Raw genomic sequence first — 20,486 nt, forward strand, 5'->3', positions numbered from 1 at the left:
TCCTCTGTTTTTTTTTATTGTAATTAGTTTAAGCAAAATTTGTTTGTTTCAAAATATAAATAGCTTTCATAATTTTAAGTAACTTTTACTTTTATTAGGTATAGTGTTACTAATCAAATAATATATACTTATTTATGATTAGTTTTTTTTTGAGCATTTTATGATTAGTTTAAGAGAAAAAGACCAAAATAACACTAAATCAAATTTTTGTTCCCAAACTAGCACTCAAGGTCAAAAGTCACAAAAATAGCACTCAAGGGGTGGGGTTTAGGGTTTAGAATTTAGGGTTTAGAATTTAGAGTTTAGGTTTTAGGGTTTAGAGTTGAGAAGTAAGGTTTTGGGGATAAGATTTAAAATTTTGAAAAATAAAAAAAAATTAAATTTTTCAAAAAATAAAATGCTATTTTGGTCATTTTAGTTTTTGAGTACTATTTTTGTGATATAAACTTAGAAATGTGCTATTTTGAAGATTTGCCCTTAGTTTAACTACACCTAATTTATATATTAAATGTTACTTTCGAAAAAATTAATAATTTTTTTAATATTTGTGCATTCATCTAGAACTACTTAGAATAAAAAGAGGGAGTATACCTTTCTTGTTAAAACTGTAGCTACGTACATCAAATGTCGAAGACTCATCGAAAAGAATGCGGGTTTTATTAAAATGTGTTAAACGGACTTTAGTAAACTAAATATTGGTACATATTAGGCCTAGTTCATACATTTAAAACTTGCAAGTAGTCTTTTTAATACTCGTCTCCATTAAACTAAATATTGTTGGACCAGACCAGACAAACAACCTGTCTCCATTAATTTCCGTTTGCACGATTTACTAAATAGCTGTTTTAATACTCTTTAATCATTCCATTAATTTTCAGCTTAGCATGTGTTGTCATGTCTGTCTAATACTACTATATACAATAATCAAATTGGTAATTAGGTCAAATGAAAACTCAAAGTAAACAGAGAATTCGATTTAAATGCAAGAAAGAAAAGGCCTATTTATCTATCTTTAGCGCCCATTGTAAGTCAATATTTTCAAGCCCATACACACTCAAATTCCTCTTACACGGTGTCACGTTGTTGAAGCCAAGATTGAGTTTTTGAGAAGAAAAACCGAGAAATTGGACTTGAATTTGAGACCCTAGAGGGTAAGTTTCACGATCAAGACGTAATTTTAGAAGAGAGCAAAGGGAAAGTCGATTCTCTTGAACTATGTAGTTACTACCATTAGCTTTCTTCTATAAATTTTATTGACATCCGCGATTTAATTGAAAATGTTATTAACATATTTTTTTGACAACATTAAAATATTTATTGTTAAAGACTGGATTTCTGCTTGCATATTTTTTTTAAACATATGGAAATACTCTTAAAAGTCAAATATGAGTCTTATCAACCGGACAAGGAAAAGTACAAATACATTGATTAGTTTGTTTCAGACAATGTGCTGTTGTATTTGGTCCAAAGGTAGCTCTGCATTTTGATCTGCAGTGATCACCACAAGCCCAAAAAGTCGCTTCACAACTCATACTCTGCTCAACTATATCAAACAAGATTTTTATAACAAAATAATTAAGATTTAAAATATATTAATACACTGAACTGCAATATATATGATATATTTGCCGATGGAGAAAGCCAATTTAAAAAAAAAAAAAATCATAGTAGTGTTTTGTGAACAGATTTGAATATTGTTATGAGTAAACTAGAAAGGATAATGTTATACCCAAGGCTAATATTACAACAAATTACAAGTTTACGATATTGAAGGCATGGAGCAGCGAATTTAGTTAAAATTCAAGTAATACTTTTTGGAAAAAAGTAACATAAACTGATTATATTTTATGAATAACACAAAAGATTAATGTATACCTAAACCAAGCATAACAAGGAAGATGATGGGGAACACAAGTGAAAAAGCTGCCTTAGCCATGTTAGATTTATTTTCCTCCTTCAGTTTAGTGATTAGTATACTGAATATTGATCGATCCTAAAAATTGTGAGGCTTAAAAGAGAAGATCATCATTTATATATAATGGCAGAGTTTTACCAAAAGTACTTAATTCAGTTAAAAGTTATTTAATGTCATCTTTAACTACTCGAATTATATTCATATCGATTGAGGATAAATGTATTAAAGAAACTAAATGCTAATAAAAGAAAATCTACATATAATAATAATCTTGAATAGTATTTTGGAGATACTCAAATGGAAAAGTATGTAACTGATAAATCAAGTTCACTTTATCAAACATTAAATGATAACAATGTGATAAAGTTTCTGGATACATATTAATCCACCAATTTCAAAAGATTGAAAAGTTACAAAAGAAATCTTCCGATATTTGACAATGTAATATACCTTCTTTATTTCAATGGGATTCTCACTAATTATATTTACTCTTTTCATCTTTACTTATTTCGTTTAAGTCTTTTTTAATCAAATTCTTATATATATTTGGTTCTCTTTAGTTCTATTATTTTTTATCGCTCATTTATGAACCATTTTACTTTTTAAAATGAAAATTCTCATGTCTAAGTAAATAATAATATGCAAACCCTAATTGGTGATTTCATAATGTGAAAACTCCAACCAACCAGAAAATTCGTATCTAAATATGCAAGAAAGAAGAAAGGCCCATCTCTCCATCTTTATGGACCATTTTCAAGCCCATACAAACTCAAATTCTGTTGCATGTTCAAACAAGAAAGAAAATAATAAGAACAAGTAACAGAGGTTGGGACCTTAATAGTAACCACGAGTTGTAGAACGCCTTGATAGATGTTTACTTGCTTACGACTCGTTACAATGTTTGCAACATAGAAGCTGAGAAATCAAGAACGTGTGTTTTTTCTTACACTTCACCTACTAGAGGATATATTCACAAGTCAATGGTGTAAGTTCTTTAAAATCACCTTTTAATAGCACTCCATGTTTAGATATGTTGGGGATAAAAACATTAGTAAATTTGAAAGATCCAATTTTGAGCAAACAAGCAAGAAAGCACTTGATAAAAAAACTAGTAACCACAAACTCATACCATCCATCCATTATCTCTCTCTCTCTCTCACTCTCTCCCCTTGCATTTTTTTTTTTTATTATTCTAGAAAGCAAACATTCACCTTCAAAGAGAAGGAGGCACATACTGTCTAGACAAACCAAACAGATCTTTACCCTCAAACGGTGATGTCCACTCCCTGCCACCGTTCCCCACTAAAGCAACTTCCTGCACTCCCATCCCATTCATCCTCGTCCTTCCACTCATGTCTGCTTCATACTGTGATGCCTCAGCAACATACTGTTGTTGTTCCTCTTGTCTCGGACAAGCTAGGCCTCTGTCTAAACTCCAATCGATTTTGCTGTAATCATATTTCCCTACTGACCCATCAGCGCTCCAGTCTATCCCTGATGAAGACGCTGATCCATACCCGGAGAAGAGCCCAAGAGAAGCAGCTGGAGCCACAGCATGGGGCTGTTCACTTGGCCTTCCCATTATGTGTCCGTTGTTACCTTGATATTGCTGATACTGGTACATCAGGTTAGAGTTCAGATCACTAGGAGGCGGAGTTCTTACGGGTAAATAGCCGTTAGTTTGACCATTAGCAGGGTACCAACCACTCCCTCCTCCTCCTCCTCCTCCTCCACCTCCTGCTGATACTGTAAAGGATGGATTCATAGTAGAGACAGGTGGCAAATTTGTGTTAGCTGACTGAGAGCGTTGTTGCTGCTGCTGCTGCATCACCATCACTGGTTCCCTCCCTATAGCCACCGTCACATGATGCGTTTCTTCCACTGGCCGAGGCGGCGGCGGCGGCGGCTGTTGATTTGACATGCGTTTCTTCTCCTCCATTGCAGCATTCTTCATCAACTGCAAGTTCATGTTAATCTTATCCATTGGATTAACACTTTGGTTTACATTCTTTCTCTCTTCTTCAGGGACTTTGCTATTATTACTACTAACATCCTCTACTTTTACAGAATGGTCTTGCTTCTGTCTCCTCAATGATTCCTCCGCTCTCTCAACATCCCCTTCCGCAGTAACCACAGCCCTCTCCACATCCTGCTTGCTCCACTTATACTTCGCCTCCAACTCCAAGATTCTACCCAACTCCTCCGAGATATCAATCTTCAAGCTCCCAAAGCTAGGATCCAGCTTCTTATCCTCAACACTCGCCCCGCCGACATCGAGCAGCCAGTTAACAGACTCCTCCAGCTTCCCTTCGTTCAGCATAAGAGCGTAAGTCGCCTTCTCGTGATGAGGAATCTCCATAGCTATAATCTTCTGAGTAAGCACCTCGAGCTTCCTCGACATGAGGAACTGACAGCACCGCTCGTGCAGTTCCTGAGCTCGCTTCTCCTTCTGACGCTGGTGCTTCCTCTCGTTCTTGAGCCGCATCTTCTCCCTCTTCTCGTTGTCAATGGTGGCTTCCTGCTTTGCTGAAGGTGGTGCTGCTGTTGTTTTCTCTTTGTGGTCTTCGGAGTCTCCAGACCAGCTACCGTTGTTGGAGACGGAATCACAGTCGTCAGACTCATCAATGCTTCTGAAACGGCCGGTGGTGTGGAGAGATGAGGAGGAGGAGGACTCAACTAAGAGAGGATTGTAAGCACCGCCTATGGAGGAGGCTTTAGTAGGTGTTGTCTTGTGTGAATCATTCACAACAACAACCTTCTTGTCTCTTGATTTGGTCTTCGCTACGTTAGACATCTTCATTATTAAAAAAAGGAGAAAAGTCAGAATCTTCTCGTTAAACATCAAAAGATGAATGGTCATATGAGCTGCTACAATGTCAAAGGTAGAGACTTTTCAATGGAAAATACAGAAACAGAGTCAATACATAGCAGAGATCAATGAGCTGTAATACAGAAGATCACACAAAACGCATAGATCCATCGCAAAGAACGAATCAAATCCTATAGACAATAAAAAGAATCAAGAAAACCTTAGGACATGCGAACTGAAAGAGTAATCTAAACCGTGGAATAAGATCAGTGACGAGGGCGTTAGAGAGAGAGAGTAACCTGGGATGATTTTGATCGGAGATGTTAGATCCGGTGAGATTGAGGGCGATGAGGGACGAGAGAGGAGGTGCGTTTCGAAATCTTTAAGAAAAAATGTGAAATAGAAATTAGGGTTTGGTTTCTTTTTGACAATCAAAGAGTTGCCAAAAAACAAAACCAAAAAGTCCTTTGTAATGAATTCTGATCCTTTTTTGATTTATTTTGTTTCTATATTGTCAGTTATTTTTTTCCTTTTCACGCTCATTTACAGTTGTTTTTGTTTGATTTCGGTTGTGGAAGAAAAAAAAACTGAATAAAAAAAAAATAGATTTACTTGGGCAGGACTCGGACAGATGTATCTAGACCTTGAGTGTTCGGGTATTCGTTGCATTCGGATCAGATATTTCAGTTTTTGATTTTAATTTGTAACACATCCTATGTTCCATTCTAATAAATTTGTAAGTATGTATTAGGTTCGGATATAACATATCAGTTTCGGTTTTAATTTATATCACATCCTAAAACTCATAAAGTAATCATATATCGTTTGGATTAGAATTTTATCGGATGGTTCGGATAATCCAAAATAAAATCTAAAATTTAAAAGAAAAACATAAGAAATACATATTTATTTATACAAAGTTGAATATATAACGTACTTATTTAAAATTTATATTTATATTTCTAGATATTATGTTAAAATAAATATGAAATGAATATTTTAAATACATATTTATGTTTCAAATATTTATATTTCATATTCGGATCTGTTTTTTTGAATTTTTTTTGAGTTTTTCTGATTATTTGTTCGGGTTCAATTAATAATACTTCGAGTTATAATATGTTTTGTAACACTAAATAAGAATATTTTTTACATTTAGTTCTGAATATGAATTGGATTTTTCGTTCGGATTCGGTTTGGATTTCGGGATACATATTTTATGCCCAGACCTAGATGTATCCAAGTTTTAGGTTTGCGAGCAAACCAATTAATAATTTTATCTCTCTTATATAAAATGCACTTTACTGAAATATAACGCTAGGAACATCATCATACAGTTTTTTATACATTTGTTGACGTATTCAAACTACTGTATATAATTTCTTACATGATAAACAATTAATAATTATGATTACAACGCAATTAAAGTTACTAAGAAAATCTAAAAAAAATCATTGAATAAAAAACCAAAACCGGACCGAAGCGGTGAGACCAATCACTCAACCGAGTTAATTTATTTTCGGATCGGGTCGTATCGGGTCAAAAAGATCCGACAGCAGAATCTCTAAAACGACATCGTTTGGTCGCCGATTAATAATGGTCACACACACGCATTGTAGTTTGTTTTTGGAATTTACGAAACGCGCTAATGAGCTTAGTAGCTTCAGTCATCCACCTCTCTCCGGCGAAACCGGATCGAATCTTCCTAAACATTCCGGTGATTCCGCCGCATCGTCTCCGAGCTCGTGGATGGACTCAGTCTCGTCCCTCTCTCCTCGCAAATCCTTCCATGTGCTTTTCAGCTGCGAATCGTCGCCTCCTTCACATTGCGTGCGCCCGAGGAACTGATCAGGAAGATGATCTTTCTTCCTCTTCTTCAGGTGAATGCTTCTTCAGGAGATGAGACTCTTTATATCATTAGTATGAACTGTGATCTTAATTTGTGATGATAATGTTTTTTGTGTGTGGTATGTTAGTACAGAGAAGGAGAAGATAGATCTTCTACCACACAAAGATGAAGATGAAGGCCTGAGAGATAATAATAATAATAGACAAGAAGAGACAAACAAAACTTCCTTCAGCACTGTTGCCTTGTGTGTTAGTATCTTCTTGCATCTGATGCTAATAATATGTTTTTGCTCTGTAAACGAAACTTAATGTTGTATTCTTTCTCTCAATAGGTAAGCACTGCCGTGGCATTTGGAATCGGGATAGGTTTCAAGGAAGGTGTTGGCAAGGCGTCAGAGTTTTTTGCAGGGTGCTTTGAATATTATACATACAAGTTTGATTAGCTCTGAAGGCGATATCTATTAAGTTAAACTGTTTTTTTTTTCAAACTTCTTGCAGCTATTTGTTGGAGCAAAGCTTGTCAGTGGACAACTTGTTTGTTTTTGTACTCGTCTTCAAGTACTTCAAAGTGCCACTCATGTACCAGGTACCAGTTTATCTGCACAGAGATTTAGTTCTTGACTATAATAGAGTATTATATAATTTTGCTATGTTGGATCTATAGAATCGGGTGCTTACCTATGGTGTAGCTGGTGCAATTCTCTTTCGCTTCTCGCTCATAGTGCTAGGAACAGCCACTCTTCAGGTGACTTCTATGTTTGGACTTTGGATCAGAGCGTTTGTTATTGTATTGCTGTTTATTTTATTCTTTTTTTCTGCCTCATTTGAGATCAATTTCTAAATCCTCCCTACGATCTTTCAGAGATTTGAAGCAGTGAATCTTCTGCTTGCTGCAGTACTCTTGTATTCGTCTTTCAAGGTGCGTGTTTCCTCATCTTAGCATCTATACCTATAATACACACATGACACAACTATTAGTAAGGAACATAAATGATGGTCCATCGCTTAGTTTTTATGTGCCCAATGTCTTGTTGCAGTTATTTTCAAGTGAAGAAGATGATACAGATCTATCTGACAACTTCATTGTAAAGACATGCCAGAGATTTATTCCTGTCACATGTAATATACCTCGTCTTTTTTTTTCTTTCTGTTCCCTCTAGTTACTTGCATTATATGTAGTCATGCGTCTAATTTCAGTGATAAATACTGTTTCCCATGCTTCCCATTAACTGATTTTTTTTTCCTTCTTGCTTATGTTTTAAACTGTGGGCAGCAAGTTACGATGGAAATAGGTTTTTCACAAAGAATGATGGCATTTGGAAAGTAAGTATTTCACTAAATTTATCATAGTATCTTTTGACTGGGGTTCTAATCTATCTCAAAACAATTTGGCAGGCCACACCATTGCTTCTCACAGTAGCAGTTATCGAGCTCAGCGACATAGCATTTGCTGTATACTCCATCACCACTTTGTGAATCTTTTTGTGGCTATTTTAAAAATATGAAGCGAAGCACTGATGCTGGTTGCCCATTCTCTTAGGTTGACTCAATACCAGCTGTTTTTGGCGTCACAAGGGATCCTTTTATAGTCTTGACCTCTAATCTGTTTGCAATCATAGGTACTAACTTTTTTAGTCTGTACTTGATCTTGTTGATGTTGATGCTGCCAATATTATTGGAAAATTTGAATTGAATTATTTAGTGGGAAATTTTGCATAACAGTTTATTTATTATGTTTTGGCTTCAGGATTGAGGTCTCTCTATACTTTGATTTCTGAAGGAATGGGGGAGCTGGAATATTTGCAGGTATCATTTATCACTTGTTTTATTTTTCATTCAGCTTATCTCTGTTTAATGTTCCAACAAAACTAAGTAGTCAAATGCATAAGAGAGAGAGAGAGTTCCTTAACTGTGGTCATCAGTATCTAATCTTGTCTTTGCCTTAACCAGCCATCAATAGCAGTTGTTCTTGGCTTCATCGGATTCAAGATGATCCTCGATTTCTTTGGTATAATTCATCCAAAATTTTCTTGAACAAAAAATCACCACAAAAAACTAAGCTCTGTCAACATTTTTTCCTCATTGCAGGCTTCCATGTATCGACCGAGGCATCACTTGGTGTTGTGGCACTCTCTCTCAGCACCGGAGTTTTGTTGAGCCTAGCAAACAAATCCGGCGACAGCTAACTAAGAGAATGGGGGGAAGAGCTTCCAGATGTAGTCAATCAAACAGTTCATAAGAACAAAATCGCATTGTTCATTAAATCATTCCACATATGTGTTACTGTAGATAAAACACAGCTGCGGAGAACAAGATTTTTAGACCCAAACTTAATCTATTTGTCTGTAAGAACGTTGGCTTTGTTAGTCCGCCGGCTATGAAACGAATTGATTGTTTTGAGACGAGTTGACTCTTCTTTGATAGACAAGTCATTTTGTTGCTCAGTCAAAAAGCTTGAAAGTGAGGAATGATAGAGTCGATAGTGAAGGATGTTTCTTTCAGCGTTGTGTTATGCTCCATAAATGTCTGCTTCTAGCATTGTGACACAAAGTTATATCTAGTTTAGACTTGGGTTGTTTTGATTTGCTTTAAAGATAAGAGGAAGCAGAAGCAGTGAAGAAGATGGATGCATCATGTATGTCTCATATTTTAGGTAACCAATAGTCCCTCTCGCCCTCTTCTTGCTAACTGTCATAGAGATGCTCATCACCTCTAGCTTTAATCATAAGATTACATCTACTTCTAGCTTTCATCATCATAATGTATCGCAAAATCATGGTAGATAGATATAAAGTGACAGCTTGCAATAATACACAAAGGAAAGTCATACACAAATCACCAGTTCCGTACACACCCATCAAATAGAACACACATGGACTGGATTCACATTCACTTATTTAAATAGAGTTACCTTAGTTAAAACAGGGACTCTTATCACGTAGTCTGAAAGGCAAAGGGAGCTCACTCAAACCTGGAAAAAAAAAGACATAAGGAATCACAAACTATGTGTCTCGACCTATTAGAGTATCAAGCAATAATTAATGTAGAAGAATGTTGATGTGTTTTACCAGCATGGAAAGCTCAGGTATGGGATCAAACATCGCGAACGTGGTTGAAGTCCTCCAACTTCTTGAGATTCTCCCATGCTTTCTCCAAAACCTTGGCCTCGTAGACCTTCTTGGTCTCGCCATCAGCCACCTCCACGGTGAGATGGTGCATCGTTCCCGCCACAACCTGTGTTTTCGCACCAAGGAGCCTCCTGTACTCCAGAGTCACGTTCTACACACATAACACAATCATTTTGGATGTAAATTAAAAGGAAAATGAAACTAGCCTAATAGAAAACGTACCTCCTTCTTGTTATGCTCGTCGACAGCGAAACGAGCGAGACTCTCGACTTGAAGATCATTTGCATTTGCATCAACATCGCGAACTCCTCCGACGATTGTACCTCCTTGTTGATCCGCCATTATCGCCTGCTTCCTTTTTTTTTATTTTCTCGAAATATTATTTGATTCGTAGCTGTCTTCTAATCCGCTGTACTATATATATATAGAGGGAATCTTAAAGCGCGTTTTCTTATCCTTCAAGAATAATTCTTTTCCAGTATTTGTGACTCATTATATAACACTAACCATCGAAACTATATATTATATGTAAATCGAATTATACAGAGAGATTAAACTAAAAGAAGAAACTATTGATAACATCCATAACCAGAAAGGGGTAAGGTCAGGCCCATACCGTATAGTATGTATCGGGCCGATCAAAAGATGTCACCACGAATAAGACATTTCTTCACCTTTTTTTTTGTGTTTATTTTGTCAACATTTGATAAAATCATTGTAAACCAAAAAAAAAAAAGAAAAACTGCCAAATTTACGTTAGACTCTCTTAAGCAAAACATCTAATATGTTTGAATTTCAAAAAAAAATATATTATATGAATTAGCTAGGAAAACAATATTCAATCTTAAAAGAAAATTATATTTGGAGGACTTCTTCTAGCTAAAACATGTGTGGCATTATGGGATTGTCTTTTGACAAAGTAAAAAAAAGAAAAATATAGGTAGTTTACAGCTCCAAGTTTAGTGTTTGCAAACTAAAATTGGTGATTGACATATCTTGAACTACATTTACCAACATTTGTGAATCACATTCGAAATCAAATGTTAGGAGTAATCTGAAAGTTGATATAGAGTGACTATTTGGAAAAATCTATCAGTCTAAAATGGATGACTTAAAGAATGGGTAGGTCAAATTGTCTTCCCATACCATAAGTGTGCGCAAATAAATACAGAAAACAAAAACTTGTCTACTCTGTCTTTATTTTTATTTTATTTTTGTAACTGCAAGTTGGTCGAACGTGTGTCGATAATAACTTGTTTCAAAAGAGATAAAAAAAGACACCAAGTCTTAAAAGTCACTTCCGTCTCCCTCCCACTCTCTCTCTCTCTCTCTCTCTCTCTCTCTCTCTCTCCCTTAAATAAAAAACAAAGCAGAATCGGTTTCATCAGCTTAGCCACTAATTCTAATCCCACCACCATGGCAACAACAACGCCTCCCCGCCGCATAACCACCGGTTCGATCACCTCGGTCCAATCGCATTCCGCGGTTCGACCTCTATCAATGATATCTCTAATCCGTCGACATCACCACCTCGATCAACCTTCGTCTGCCGTCGCCAATTGCCTCTGCCTCCAGGCGGTGGTTAATCGAAGCGGTCGCGAGATCGCCTTGGGAAGGATCTGATAACGGAGGAGCTCAGGCTGATGGTAAAAAGCCAGGCGTGTGCGGTTACGCGATCAGCGGCAACGAGATCGAAGGGAGCAGTGGGGAGCTTGTGGAGGGAGATCAGCAGCATGTCAATACGATGGAGATGGTGATGTGGGCAGCGGCTACGGCGGCGTTTGGAGTCGCGAACCGTGTGATGTACAAGCTAGCGCTGGTTCCGCTCAAACAGTATCCCTTCTTCCTCGCGCAACTCTCCACCTTCGGGTAAAATGAAATCTCTGTGTTTTGCTTATTGACGTTAATTAATTTTATTTTAGAGGTCGTAACACGTTCTTAATCTTACATTTGATAAACTAATTTAAAATTCACGAACCTACGTGGCTTGCATAATTTGAGCTAGTCCTAAAGAATAGTTCCCAAGTAAAACAAACAAGTATCAATCTGTCTGTATACATTTTTTATATTGTTAGTGGAAACTTAAAATGTTGGTTATATATAGTTTCTTTTTATGTAATCACTAATGCTTGACCGGAAATTAATATTTGGTGGTTTTGAGAATTAATTTCAAATACATTTTCTCACAATAATTTTGTTTTTTTTTTCTTCTAAAAAATGACCTCTAGAAATATTAGGTTTGATGTTATACATTTTTAAAATGCAAGGGGGAGATGCGAATAAATTAAAAAAAAAAAAAAACTGGGTCAGATTTGGCTTGCAGTCTATTTTTTTTTTTTTTTTGATCAAACTTGCAGTCTATTTTGAGTTGGATACTTCTACTTGGAACATTATTGGAGGCGGATATCATTTCGCCACAAGCATTAAACACATATTTTATGATTATTAATTATTTGGATAGTTCACTACTGATCCAAGTTACGATTTATACCACCAATTAACTAACAGCTTATTTTCATTGTAAACCATTTGCAAGTTATTTTTTACAACTCAAAATGCCTTTATATTGATAATAGATTTTCTGTAAAATAAAAAAAAATTGGTAAAATTGTAAAAGAAACTTTAGATAAACTATATGGACTGATCCATTTTATACAAATATAAGCAAGCTCAGTTGGTTGAATATGTTACAAAAAGAAATACTTGAATATGCGGATATGCTGCTAGAGGAAAAAAAAACACAATGTTGTAAGTTGGTGGAACCAAATTACTAGTATTTAAAAAAGGTGGTGGAACCAAATTGAATAAAGTCCATCCATACGATTATCCGCCCCTTAGCGGCTTCTAAGTAATAGTCTTATGGGGCCCCAGTGGCCTTAGACTTGATTAGTATAATTCCTTATGGTCCTAGTTTGTGAGGCTGAAAATACCAAAGCAAGCCAAATTGTTGGTTTATTCCCATTTTGTCACATTTTTTTCTCAAGTCGAAAGCAGTAACAAACAGAGAAGTACGTTTTTTCTTTTGAAACACTAAACAGAGAAGTACATACAACTAACTGCATCACATTCTATCGCCAAAAGTTTAATGGCAGCTGAAACTAAACCAAACATAAGTGGTTACGCTAACTCTTTTTGTTCTTAAACCCAAACTAAAGGGAAACCAAACCGGAAACGAAACATGCACCCATACTATTAGAGTATGATTAATGGAGGGTTCTTAGGATGGAGTTCTTAGCGGAATATAAGAACCCCACCCTAAGAACCTCCATTAATCATGTTCTTAGAGTCCCTTTTCCTAATTTCTAGTGGTTGCTGCCTGCAGGGCAAGTTTAATTAGCTTATTGCCTTGCATCCGATTCTTAACTTGTCAACAAAATGTCTAAATTGAGGATTATAAGATAATGTTACATTTGCTTAACAGAGTGTTTAAAGTGGCTAGATAATATTTTTTTTTTTTTCACTATCCATGATGTTGGGTAAATATACGGAATAAGTCTATAGTGGTTTCTATAGTGGTTGCTCTGTTCTTGGTGGACCAGAAACTTTGATCAATACTCGTTGTGAAATATTTGCTCTCCTATCCATTTCCTTTATTGCTTATATGATTGATGTCTTGGAAACTTTGTTTTATACATCAAGGCTTTAATTTACAGAATAAAACATATTTCTTTTTGATATTTGGTTCATGTAGGTATGTAGCTGTATATTATTCAATCTTGTATTTTCGATATCGTGCTGGAACTGTTACAGATGAGATGCTCTCGGTGCCTAAGATGCCATTTTTAATTGCTGGCGTCTTGCAGGCTTTAGCTGCAGCTGCTGGCATGGCAGCCACAGGTATAACACTACCTTAACATTACCTTAATGCTAAGAGCATCTCCAACCATACTTTATTCTTTACTCCAAAATAACGTACGGAGTAAACAATATTTCAATCTTATTCAATTTTCTATTTTATAATGGTGTGAAAATAGATTTACTTTATAAATAGAGTAATGCATTTTTTTGTTCATTATTTCATTTTCCACTCTAAAATAAGTAGAGTAGGGTTCAAATAAAATTATACTTCATTGTAAAGTTATTCCATTTTAAAATAAAAAATAGAATTTTACATTGAAAATGCTCTAATGCTATTTGATATTTACTTACATTTGTTTCTCGTTCCCATTTATTAAATGGAATACATAGTAGCTTTGTAATTTTCATTTACTATGAGAAGCTATACTCATCTTATTGTTTTTCTCCTTTTCACTCAGCAAATCTTTCGGGGCCATCTACTACAGTTTTATCTCAGGTTAAAATAAGTACATCTTTTTTTAATCATGGGTTCTGTATATGAGTGTGACAAGCTGAAACTTTGATTGTATAAAAACCATGATTTCTTGGATTTCTTGCTAACTAATAAAGGCATACACGTTTTTTTCCATGCAGACATTTCTTGTCTGGCAAATCTTCTTCTCCATTATATTTCTCAGGAGAAGATATAGCGTAAACCAAATACTCGGATGCACTCTTGTAGCCGTTGGTGTAGTCGTCAGTGTGGCAAGGTAAGATCTCTGAGGTCCTCTTGGTCGACATTCCTTTCGGGATTTTCGGAACCACTAATAGTATTATTATTGCATATGTAGTGGATCAGGTGCTGCTCATTCCTTAAAGGAAGCTGGAGTATTTTGGATTCTTCTTATGGTCCTTTCTTACCTTTTCCAAGGAGCAGATACAGTATTAAAGGTCCGTTAATCACAATTTGACAAGCCTTTAAACTATTGTCATTATTCTATTTAATCTCAGATTCATTTTTCTTAATAGGAAGTCATTTTTATAGATAGCCAGAAACGATTGAAGGTATATGCATAATCTCAGAGTTTTTTTTTTTTTTTTTTTGTAACACATAATCTCAGAGTTTTCATTTATTTATTTTGTGTGCTTGAATTTCTGAAAACTCATCTCCTCTTACTATCACAGGGAGCTTCACTCGATCTTTTTATAGTAAATTCGTATGGTTCAGCCTTCCAAGTAAGTACTCACTAAGCTCTGACTTGCATTGCAAGGAAAGTAACTTTGCCTCTATTGATGATATTGTGACCAATTCAGGCCATCTGCATCGCATTGCTACTTCCATTTCTCTCAAAACTGTGGGGCATACCGTTTAATCAACTCGGTAGCTACCTAAAAGACGGTGCGGCTTGCTTTCTCAACATCGGGACAATGACAAAAGGATGTGAAGGGGCTCCATTGTTGCCTCTACTGTTTGTGATAGCAAACATCGGCTATAACATTGCGCTTTTAAGACTCCTCAAGATTTCATCGGCTGTGGTTTCATCTCTTGCATCGACAGTGTCAGTGCCCATTGCAGTGTTCTTGTTCACGTTGCCATTACCTTACCTTGGAGTTGCATCATCGCTTCCAAATGGGTTCATGGGAGGAACAATAATACTTGTATTGGGAATGCTTGTTTACAGCTGGGCACCACAAGGACCTAACGGTTCTCATACTGATTCAGTCATTCCTTCACCTCCTCCCACTTAGAGTGAGTTTGATTAGAGTTTCTGTTTTTAGTAAGAGATTTGAGAGATTTGTGAAAATATCAAACTAGAAAAAGATAATCTAAGATCTGAATATCATAAAATATTTTAATGATGTTAATTGGAAAAGTTGACATTTTTGAAAGTTGCTAGCTGGATTTTGATATTCTTATTTGGTTGATAGAATCCACTCAATCCAGTTATTCAGTTAAATGACATTTTCAATAAATTAAATAGGATTAAATTTCTTAATTACATGTCAAAAAAATCCCAATTAAGAATTTTTTTTCCATACGTCAGATAAGATGAATTAAAATTTGCAGAATGTCCATTTGTTTTCAAAAACTTGATCTTTTGATATTAAAAAGAAAATATTATATATATGGGGTAAAGTGAATTGACATTTGGAAGATAAGAACATACAGTTTTGTAACAAGTATAAATCACCAGGATTAGCTCTCAACCTTGTCCTAAATCTTTAACTTTAAATAACAACATTACAGACAAGCTTTAGTCCTAAACTTCCTCTCTATCAACAAATCCTATAACCCTTTGAACCTAAAGCCAACGAAGAGAACAAAAACATTCTATTCATAGCCATTTGACAACCAAAAACACCTAACGATTTCTTGCTCTAGAAGAAACAAAAACCAGAGGAAGAAAAAAAATGATACTAAGAGAATAAAACACACAAAAAAAAAACCCTTTCGATCTCTCTTCCTCCTTGAGCTTGTTACCTCCTTCCTCTCCCCCACCGCAACAATGGGAAACTGTTGTTCTCAAGGACGGGACTCAGCCGATAACGCAGATGGATACACACAAGACAAGGGCATAACCGCTTCAACTGCTGAACCTTCCGTACCACAATCCAAACACGCCCCTCCTTCTCCTCCCCCCGCAACAAAGCAAGGCCCTATAGGACCTGTCTTAGGTCGACCTATGGAAGATGTAAAATCTTCATATTCTCTAGGGAAAGAGTTAGGTCGTGGACAGTTTGGTGTCACGCACCTCTGCACGCAGAAGGCAACAGGTCAGCAGTTCGCTTGCAAGACCATTGCCAAAAGGAAGCTTGTGAACAAAGAAGACATTGAGGATGTAAGAAGGGAAGTGCAGATAATGCATCACATGACCGGTCAGCCAAACATTGTTGAGCTTAAAGGAGCTTATGAAGACAAACATTCTGTGCATTTGGTCATGGAGCTTTGTGCTGGTGGAGAGTTGTTCGATAGGATTATTGCTAAAGGACATTACTCGGAGAGAGCAGCTGCTTCTTTGTTGAGAACCATTGTTCAGATTATCCATACTTGTCATTCCATGGGGGTTATTCACAGAGATTTGAAGCCTGAGAACTTTCTGTTGCTCAGCAAAGATGAGAACGCTCCTCTCAAGGCCACTGACTTTGGTTTGTCTGTTTTTTACAAGCCAGGAGATGTGTTTAAGGATATTGTGGGTAGTGCTTATTACATTGCACCAGAGGTTTTGAAAAGGAAGTATGGACCAGAAGCTGATATTTGGAGTATTGGTGTTATGTTGTATATCCTCTTATGTGGTGTTCCACCATTTTGGGCTGGTAAAGATAATCTGTCTATTGAAAAACAAAACTATAAAGATATCTAGATAGGCCTGCGGGTTTGGGTGGTTCAGGTCGGGGTAGTTCGGTTCGACCAAAATTTTGCCGAATTGAACTGAAAAAGTTTGGTTAGCTTTGGTATCTGGGTAGTTCAGTTTTTAAAATTTTTACCAAACTAATCAAAGGTTTAGGTTTCAATTATATTTCGGTTAAAAATTTAGTTAAATTCGGATAATTTTGGTTGGTTCGGGTTTGTTCAGTTAATTCGATTCAAAATTTTGATTAATTCAGTTACTCGGTTTGAAATTTGCTTAACGGATTTTTCTTTTTAAAAACCGAACTAACTGATTACCAAACCAACCAAAAATTCGGTTCGGTTCGCGAGTTTAGTTTGATAAAAACCGTAGGCCTATATCTAGAGATGATTTTTATAATATATATTCATGTGTGATTACCTGATGATCATAGAATCGGAGAATGGAATATTCAACGCCATCCTAAAGGGACATGTTGATTTCTCAAGTGATCCATGGCCATCACTCTCACCTCAGGCGAAGGATCTTGTAAAGAAGATGCTCAACTCTGATCCCAAGCAAAGACTAACTGCTGCTCAAGTTCTCAGTAAGCATATACAAACACACACAGCCAAAAAAAACCAAAGCATAACAATCTCTCTCCATGCCAATTAATGTTTGTTTTTTTAGACCATCCATGGATCAAGGAGGATGGAGAAGCACCAGATGTTCCTCTTGACAATGCGGTGATGTCCAGGCTCAAGCAATTCAAAGCAATGAACAATTTCAAGAAAGTTGCATTGCGGGTGATAGCAGGTTGCTTATCAGAGGAAGAGATCATGGGGTTGAAGGAGATGTTTAAAGGCATGGACACTGATAGCAGTGGAACAATTACACTCGAGGAGCTAAGACAAGGACTCGCTAAGCAAGGTACAAGGTTGTCAGAATACGAAGTCCAACAGTTAATGGAAGCTGTAAGTCCTTTAAATGCTAACAACAATTTTTAGCTTTTGTCATATGCTGAGCAACAAGGAAGGAGACTCACCATTTCTGTTTTTTTTTTGGTTTGGTTCTACAGGCTGATGCTGACGGTAATGGAACAATAGACTATGGTGAGTTTATTGCAGCTACAATGCATATTAACAGACTTGACAGAGAAGAACATCTCTACTCAGCCTTCCAACACTTTGACAAAGACAACAGTGGGTATATCACAATGGAAGAGCTGGAGCAAGCTCTTAGGGAGTTTGGCATGAATGATGGCAGAGACATTAAAGAGATAATCTCCGAGGTTGATGGAGACAATGTAAGAAACAACAGCCTCCCTTCAAATTGAAACCATCATCTAAAAATCTCATTATTAATATAACCAAATTTCTGATGTAGGATGGTCGGATAAACTATGATGAGTTTGTGACAATGATGAGAAAAGGAAACCCTGATCCTATCCCAAAGAAGCGACGTGAGCTTTCATTTAAATGACCAGAGTAGAGGAAGAGAGAAGATAGAAAGAGAGCAGAACATGATTATGAGAAACTCATGCTAATCACTGAACTGGAGGAGATCTAGAAGGTGGGAGGAGAAGGCTCAAGAAGTTTTAAAAAAAAAATCATCAAGTGAGAATTTGATTGTATGTACATTTTCTCTTCTAGTTGTTTACTACTTAAAGTGACATGGGTTTCTCAATGTACTTAAAACTTCTCTTGTATGTGTTAGTGATATTTGTTCTTACTTAATTACTGGCAAAAACACTTGAAAACATACAAAGCTAAACACAACATCAACAATGGCAATGTTCACATTCTAGTATCTAGGCTAATCATCTTAATTAGAATATCCAGATGTACTCAGGCAATGATTATCAATTAGACCACAGAGATGGATGTTACAGGAAGTTCAATGCACTGTCGTCAAAATGGAGTGAGAAGGAAGATTCTTAACTAGAGGCAATTCAACAGGAGTTATCACTGAGTAGGTAAGCTTCCTCAAGCTCATACATATCAAAAAAGGTTGGATGCGGCTATTAATTAGTAGTAGTACCCTCACGGCTCTGAGACGTAAGCTGTTCTAATTGCAATCCATCTCCTTTTCTAACCTCAGCGTTCCTAATGGATTTTCATTATTATTTATATATATAAATTCCAAGGTTTTTAATGTGATTTTATTTGTTCAAGGTGACGAATGGATGGTACAAGAAGCTGGGAGAAAGAATATGGACGCCTTGGTTCCTTAATGCATAGCATTGTTTCCCTCAGCAAAGAAGAATCAAGGTTTAGATTTTATTCATCTAGTGAAAGAGGTAGTGGAGGGAAAGGGGAGGATGGTTAAGACTGTAGAGACAGTGAGTATTGCAGAGAACACCAATGCCAACCAGTCGTTGGGAGATGGTAAACCAATGTACAATTACTTCATCAAAGTCGAGTAAGTCTGCACGTAGTTACGAAGCTTGAGTTTGTTGTTTGTTTTTTTTGACACAATTAAAACACCAAACTGAAATAATAATTGAACCCCACGGGTGTCGTCCACAACCAAACAGAATCTCGTTGAAAGAGAAAGGTTACCAGATTTACACTGAAACCTGTCGTTATAAAATGATTATGCTAGGACGATCTGCCCACTAAAATACTCTTTATTTCTTTCTTTCTTAAGTATGATTGATAGTCATATGGATATGGATGAGGGTATTCACGTCACGTGTCTTCAAATTATGCAAGGTCCACCAGAGGACGTTGATACTAATTTTGGATCATTAAACTAATTGTAAGAAAATTTACTGGTTCGTACGTACCCTATGAACTTATATTTCCAATTCATTATTATGTTTATAGAATATGTATAACTTTGTGGATGATGGACATGCATGAATCACGACGGAACGTCACCCCCACACTCTCCTGATTTTTGCTAAAATTGGCTCAGTATGATTTATCTATTCAGATATCACCGAGTGTCTCCACTCAAAGTCAGACTCGTAGTACTATGTTGAACCACCTTTAGTTTATTTGTATTGTTCATTTCATCACCCAAATTTTATAAATTAGTTATTTTTCTTTTTTTTTGTCGACTATAAATTAGTTATTTCTAACGAATGATTGTTTCAGTTTCAAGAAAAAATAATGGAAGAGTCAAAAATAGTTCTAAAAAGTGTCTAAGAAGTGCATAAATTAATTTAAAAAAAAAGGAAAAAAAATGTGTAAGAGTTTCTCATCTGAAACTATGTTTTTTTTTTTTTGAAAAACTCAGATCTTCACATATGTTAAATTGTCTGTAACTGATATTTTTATTAATCCCCTTAAATCTATTAGTGAAACGTTCAGAAAAGAAAAATCTATTTCTGAGATATTTAATGGATTTTTCACACATGCTAATGGTCTTACCAACTATCAACGTCCACTGCTGGCTTTCTGTTTAAATACTCGGCTTCTCATAAACATCATTAATATTTAGTCTAGTCTTTGACCACGATTTACCTTATATAGTATGTAAATGGATTATTTTTCCCATTGTGAAATCTTCTGAAACCAAAGATGAACTGGTATCATTATCAACCCTCGAGGGACACGAAAATGGACCCTTGTTGTGCATGTGACACTTCAGCTTTTTCCCATGCCACAAATGCATATGACAAAACAACTCATTGACCAGAACACAGTGCTTCCACTACGTATCACACCCAAAAT

The 20,486-nt window shown here is 36.0% G+C and overlaps 5 protein-coding genes and 1 long non-coding RNA gene across 9 annotated transcripts; 3 read left to right on the top strand and 3 right to left on the bottom strand.

Moving 5' to 3' along the window:
• Positions 1 to 2,948: 2,948 nt before the first annotated feature.
• Positions 2,949 to 5,249, bottom strand: LOC103850814. 2 transcript variants are annotated; one of them, XM_009127600.3, is made up of 2 exons: positions 5,024 to 5,249; positions 2,949 to 4,709 (listed from the first exon to the last, which is right to left on the bottom strand). In XM_009127600.3, the coding sequence occupies exon 2, from the start codon at positions 4,707 to 4,709 to the stop codon at positions 3,129 to 3,131; it is 1,581 nt and encodes a 526-aa protein (XP_009125848.1). In that variant the 5' UTR covers positions 5,024 to 5,249; the 3' UTR covers positions 2,949 to 3,128. The 2 variants fall into 2 exon arrangements, with proteins under 2 accessions (XP_009125848.1, XP_033141840.1); XM_033285949.1 differs by having other exon boundaries at positions 2,949 to 4,915; positions 5,024 to 5,247.
• Positions 5,250 to 6,331: 1,082 nt separating this feature from the next.
• LOC103850815 (thylakoid membrane protein TERC, chloroplastic) lies at positions 6,332 to 8,977 on the top strand. 2 transcript variants are annotated; one of them, XM_009127601.3, is made up of 13 exons: positions 6,332 to 6,604; positions 6,706 to 6,821; positions 6,905 to 6,981; positions 7,071 to 7,158; positions 7,237 to 7,317; positions 7,435 to 7,491; positions 7,610 to 7,691; positions 7,846 to 7,895; positions 7,968 to 8,024; positions 8,113 to 8,191; positions 8,320 to 8,378; positions 8,523 to 8,580; positions 8,661 to 8,977. In XM_009127601.3, exons 1-13 carry the CDS (start codon positions 6,373 to 6,375, stop codon positions 8,756 to 8,758), a joined length of 1,134 nt encoding a protein of 377 aa, XP_009125849.1. In that variant the 5' UTR covers positions 6,332 to 6,372; the 3' UTR covers positions 8,759 to 8,977. The 2 variants fall into 2 exon arrangements, with proteins under 2 accessions (XP_009125849.1, XP_033141842.1); XM_033285951.1 differs by having other exon boundaries at positions 6,332 to 6,602; positions 6,701 to 6,821.
• CYS1-2 (cysteine proteinase inhibitor 1) lies at positions 8,660 to 10,813 on the bottom strand. Of its 2 annotated transcripts, none has more exons than XM_033285953.1 (3): positions 9,923 to 10,813; positions 9,625 to 9,851; positions 8,660 to 9,503 (listed from the first exon to the last, which is right to left on the bottom strand). In XM_033285953.1, exons 1-2 carry the CDS (start codon positions 10,040 to 10,042, stop codon positions 9,666 to 9,668), a joined length of 306 nt encoding a protein of 101 aa, XP_033141844.1. In that variant the 5' UTR covers positions 10,043 to 10,813; the 3' UTR covers positions 8,660 to 9,503; positions 9,625 to 9,665. The 2 variants fall into 2 exon arrangements, with proteins under 2 accessions (XP_033141844.1, XP_009125850.2); XM_009127602.3 differs by having other exon boundaries at positions 9,334 to 9,543; positions 9,641 to 9,851; positions 9,923 to 10,677.
• A 303-nt stretch (positions 10,814 to 11,116) lies between these two features.
• LOC103850817 (protein CLT3, chloroplastic) lies at positions 11,117 to 15,390 on the top strand. Its single transcript, XM_009127603.3, is given in 9 exon segments — positions 11,117 to 11,227; positions 11,229 to 11,569; positions 13,392 to 13,537; positions 13,957 to 13,994; positions 14,132 to 14,247; positions 14,329 to 14,428; positions 14,507 to 14,542; positions 14,663 to 14,713; positions 14,792 to 15,390. Coding segments are annotated over 9 exon segments (1,374 nt in total). The 3' UTR covers positions 15,227 to 15,390.
• A 192-nt stretch (positions 15,391 to 15,582) lies between these two features.
• On the bottom strand, positions 15,583 to 16,460 carry LOC117132180. Its single transcript, XR_004455715.1, has 2 exons — positions 16,231 to 16,460; positions 15,583 to 16,159 (listed from the first exon to the last, which is right to left on the bottom strand). It is a non-coding gene; the product is annotated as an uncharacterized LOC117132180 (long non-coding RNA).
• LOC103850818 (calcium-dependent protein kinase 17) lies at positions 15,933 to 19,976 on the top strand. The gene is made up of 5 exons (XM_009127605.3): positions 15,933 to 16,792; positions 17,261 to 17,413; positions 17,497 to 17,780; positions 17,885 to 18,112; positions 18,193 to 19,976. Exons 1-5 carry the CDS (start codon positions 15,985 to 15,987, stop codon positions 18,286 to 18,288), a joined length of 1,569 nt encoding a protein of 522 aa, XP_009125853.1. The 5' UTR covers positions 15,933 to 15,984; the 3' UTR covers positions 18,289 to 19,976.
• Positions 19,977 to 20,486: the final 510 nt, after the last annotated feature.

This window comes from Brassica rapa, chromosome A02 (assembly GCF_000309985.2).
Source record: "Brassica rapa cultivar Chiifu-401-42 chromosome A02, CAAS_Brap_v3.01, whole genome shotgun sequence".
In the NCBI taxonomy this organism is placed as follows: domain Eukaryota; kingdom Viridiplantae; phylum Streptophyta; class Magnoliopsida; order Brassicales; family Brassicaceae; genus Brassica; species Brassica rapa.

What these genes read in the sequence shown, in the direction of transcription:
- LOC103850814 (XM_033285949.1), bottom strand. Translation starts at nt 4,775, where the DNA reads ATGACCATTCATCTTTTGATGTTTAACGAGAAGATTCTGACTTTTCTC.
- LOC103850815 (XM_033285951.1), top strand. Translation starts at nt 6,373, where the DNA reads ATGAGCTTAGTAGCTTCAGTCATCCACCTCTCTCCGGCGAAACCGGAT. An exon ending in TCTTGTATTCGTCTTTCAAG is followed by an intron (nt 7,492 to 7,609) that starts GTGCGTGTTTCC and finishes GTCTTGTTGCAG; the next exon opens with TTATTTTCAAGTGAAGAAGA. An exon ending in GATGATCCTCGATTTCTTTG is followed by an intron (nt 8,581 to 8,660) that starts GTATAATTCATC and finishes TCCTCATTGCAG; the next exon opens with GCTTCCATGTATCGACCGAG.
- CYS1-2 (XM_033285953.1), bottom strand. Translation starts at nt 10,042, where the DNA reads ATGGCGGATCAACAAGGAGGTACAATCGTCGGAGGAGTTCGCGATGTT. An exon ending in ACGAGCATAACAAGAAGGAG is followed by an intron (nt 9,852 to 9,922) that starts GTACGTTTTCTA and finishes TTATGTGTGTAG; the next exon opens with AACGTGACTCTGGAGTACAG.
- LOC103850818 (XM_009127605.3), top strand. Translation starts at nt 15,985, where the DNA reads ATGGGAAACTGTTGTTCTCAAGGACGGGACTCAGCCGATAACGCAGAT. An exon ending in AACTGCTGCTCAAGTTCTCA is followed by an intron (nt 17,414 to 17,496) that starts GTAAGCATATAC and finishes TTGTTTTTTTAG; the next exon opens with ACCATCCATGGATCAAGGAG. An exon ending in TCCAACAGTTAATGGAAGCT is followed by an intron (nt 17,781 to 17,884) that starts GTAAGTCCTTTA and finishes TTGGTTCTACAG; the next exon opens with GCTGATGCTGACGGTAATGG.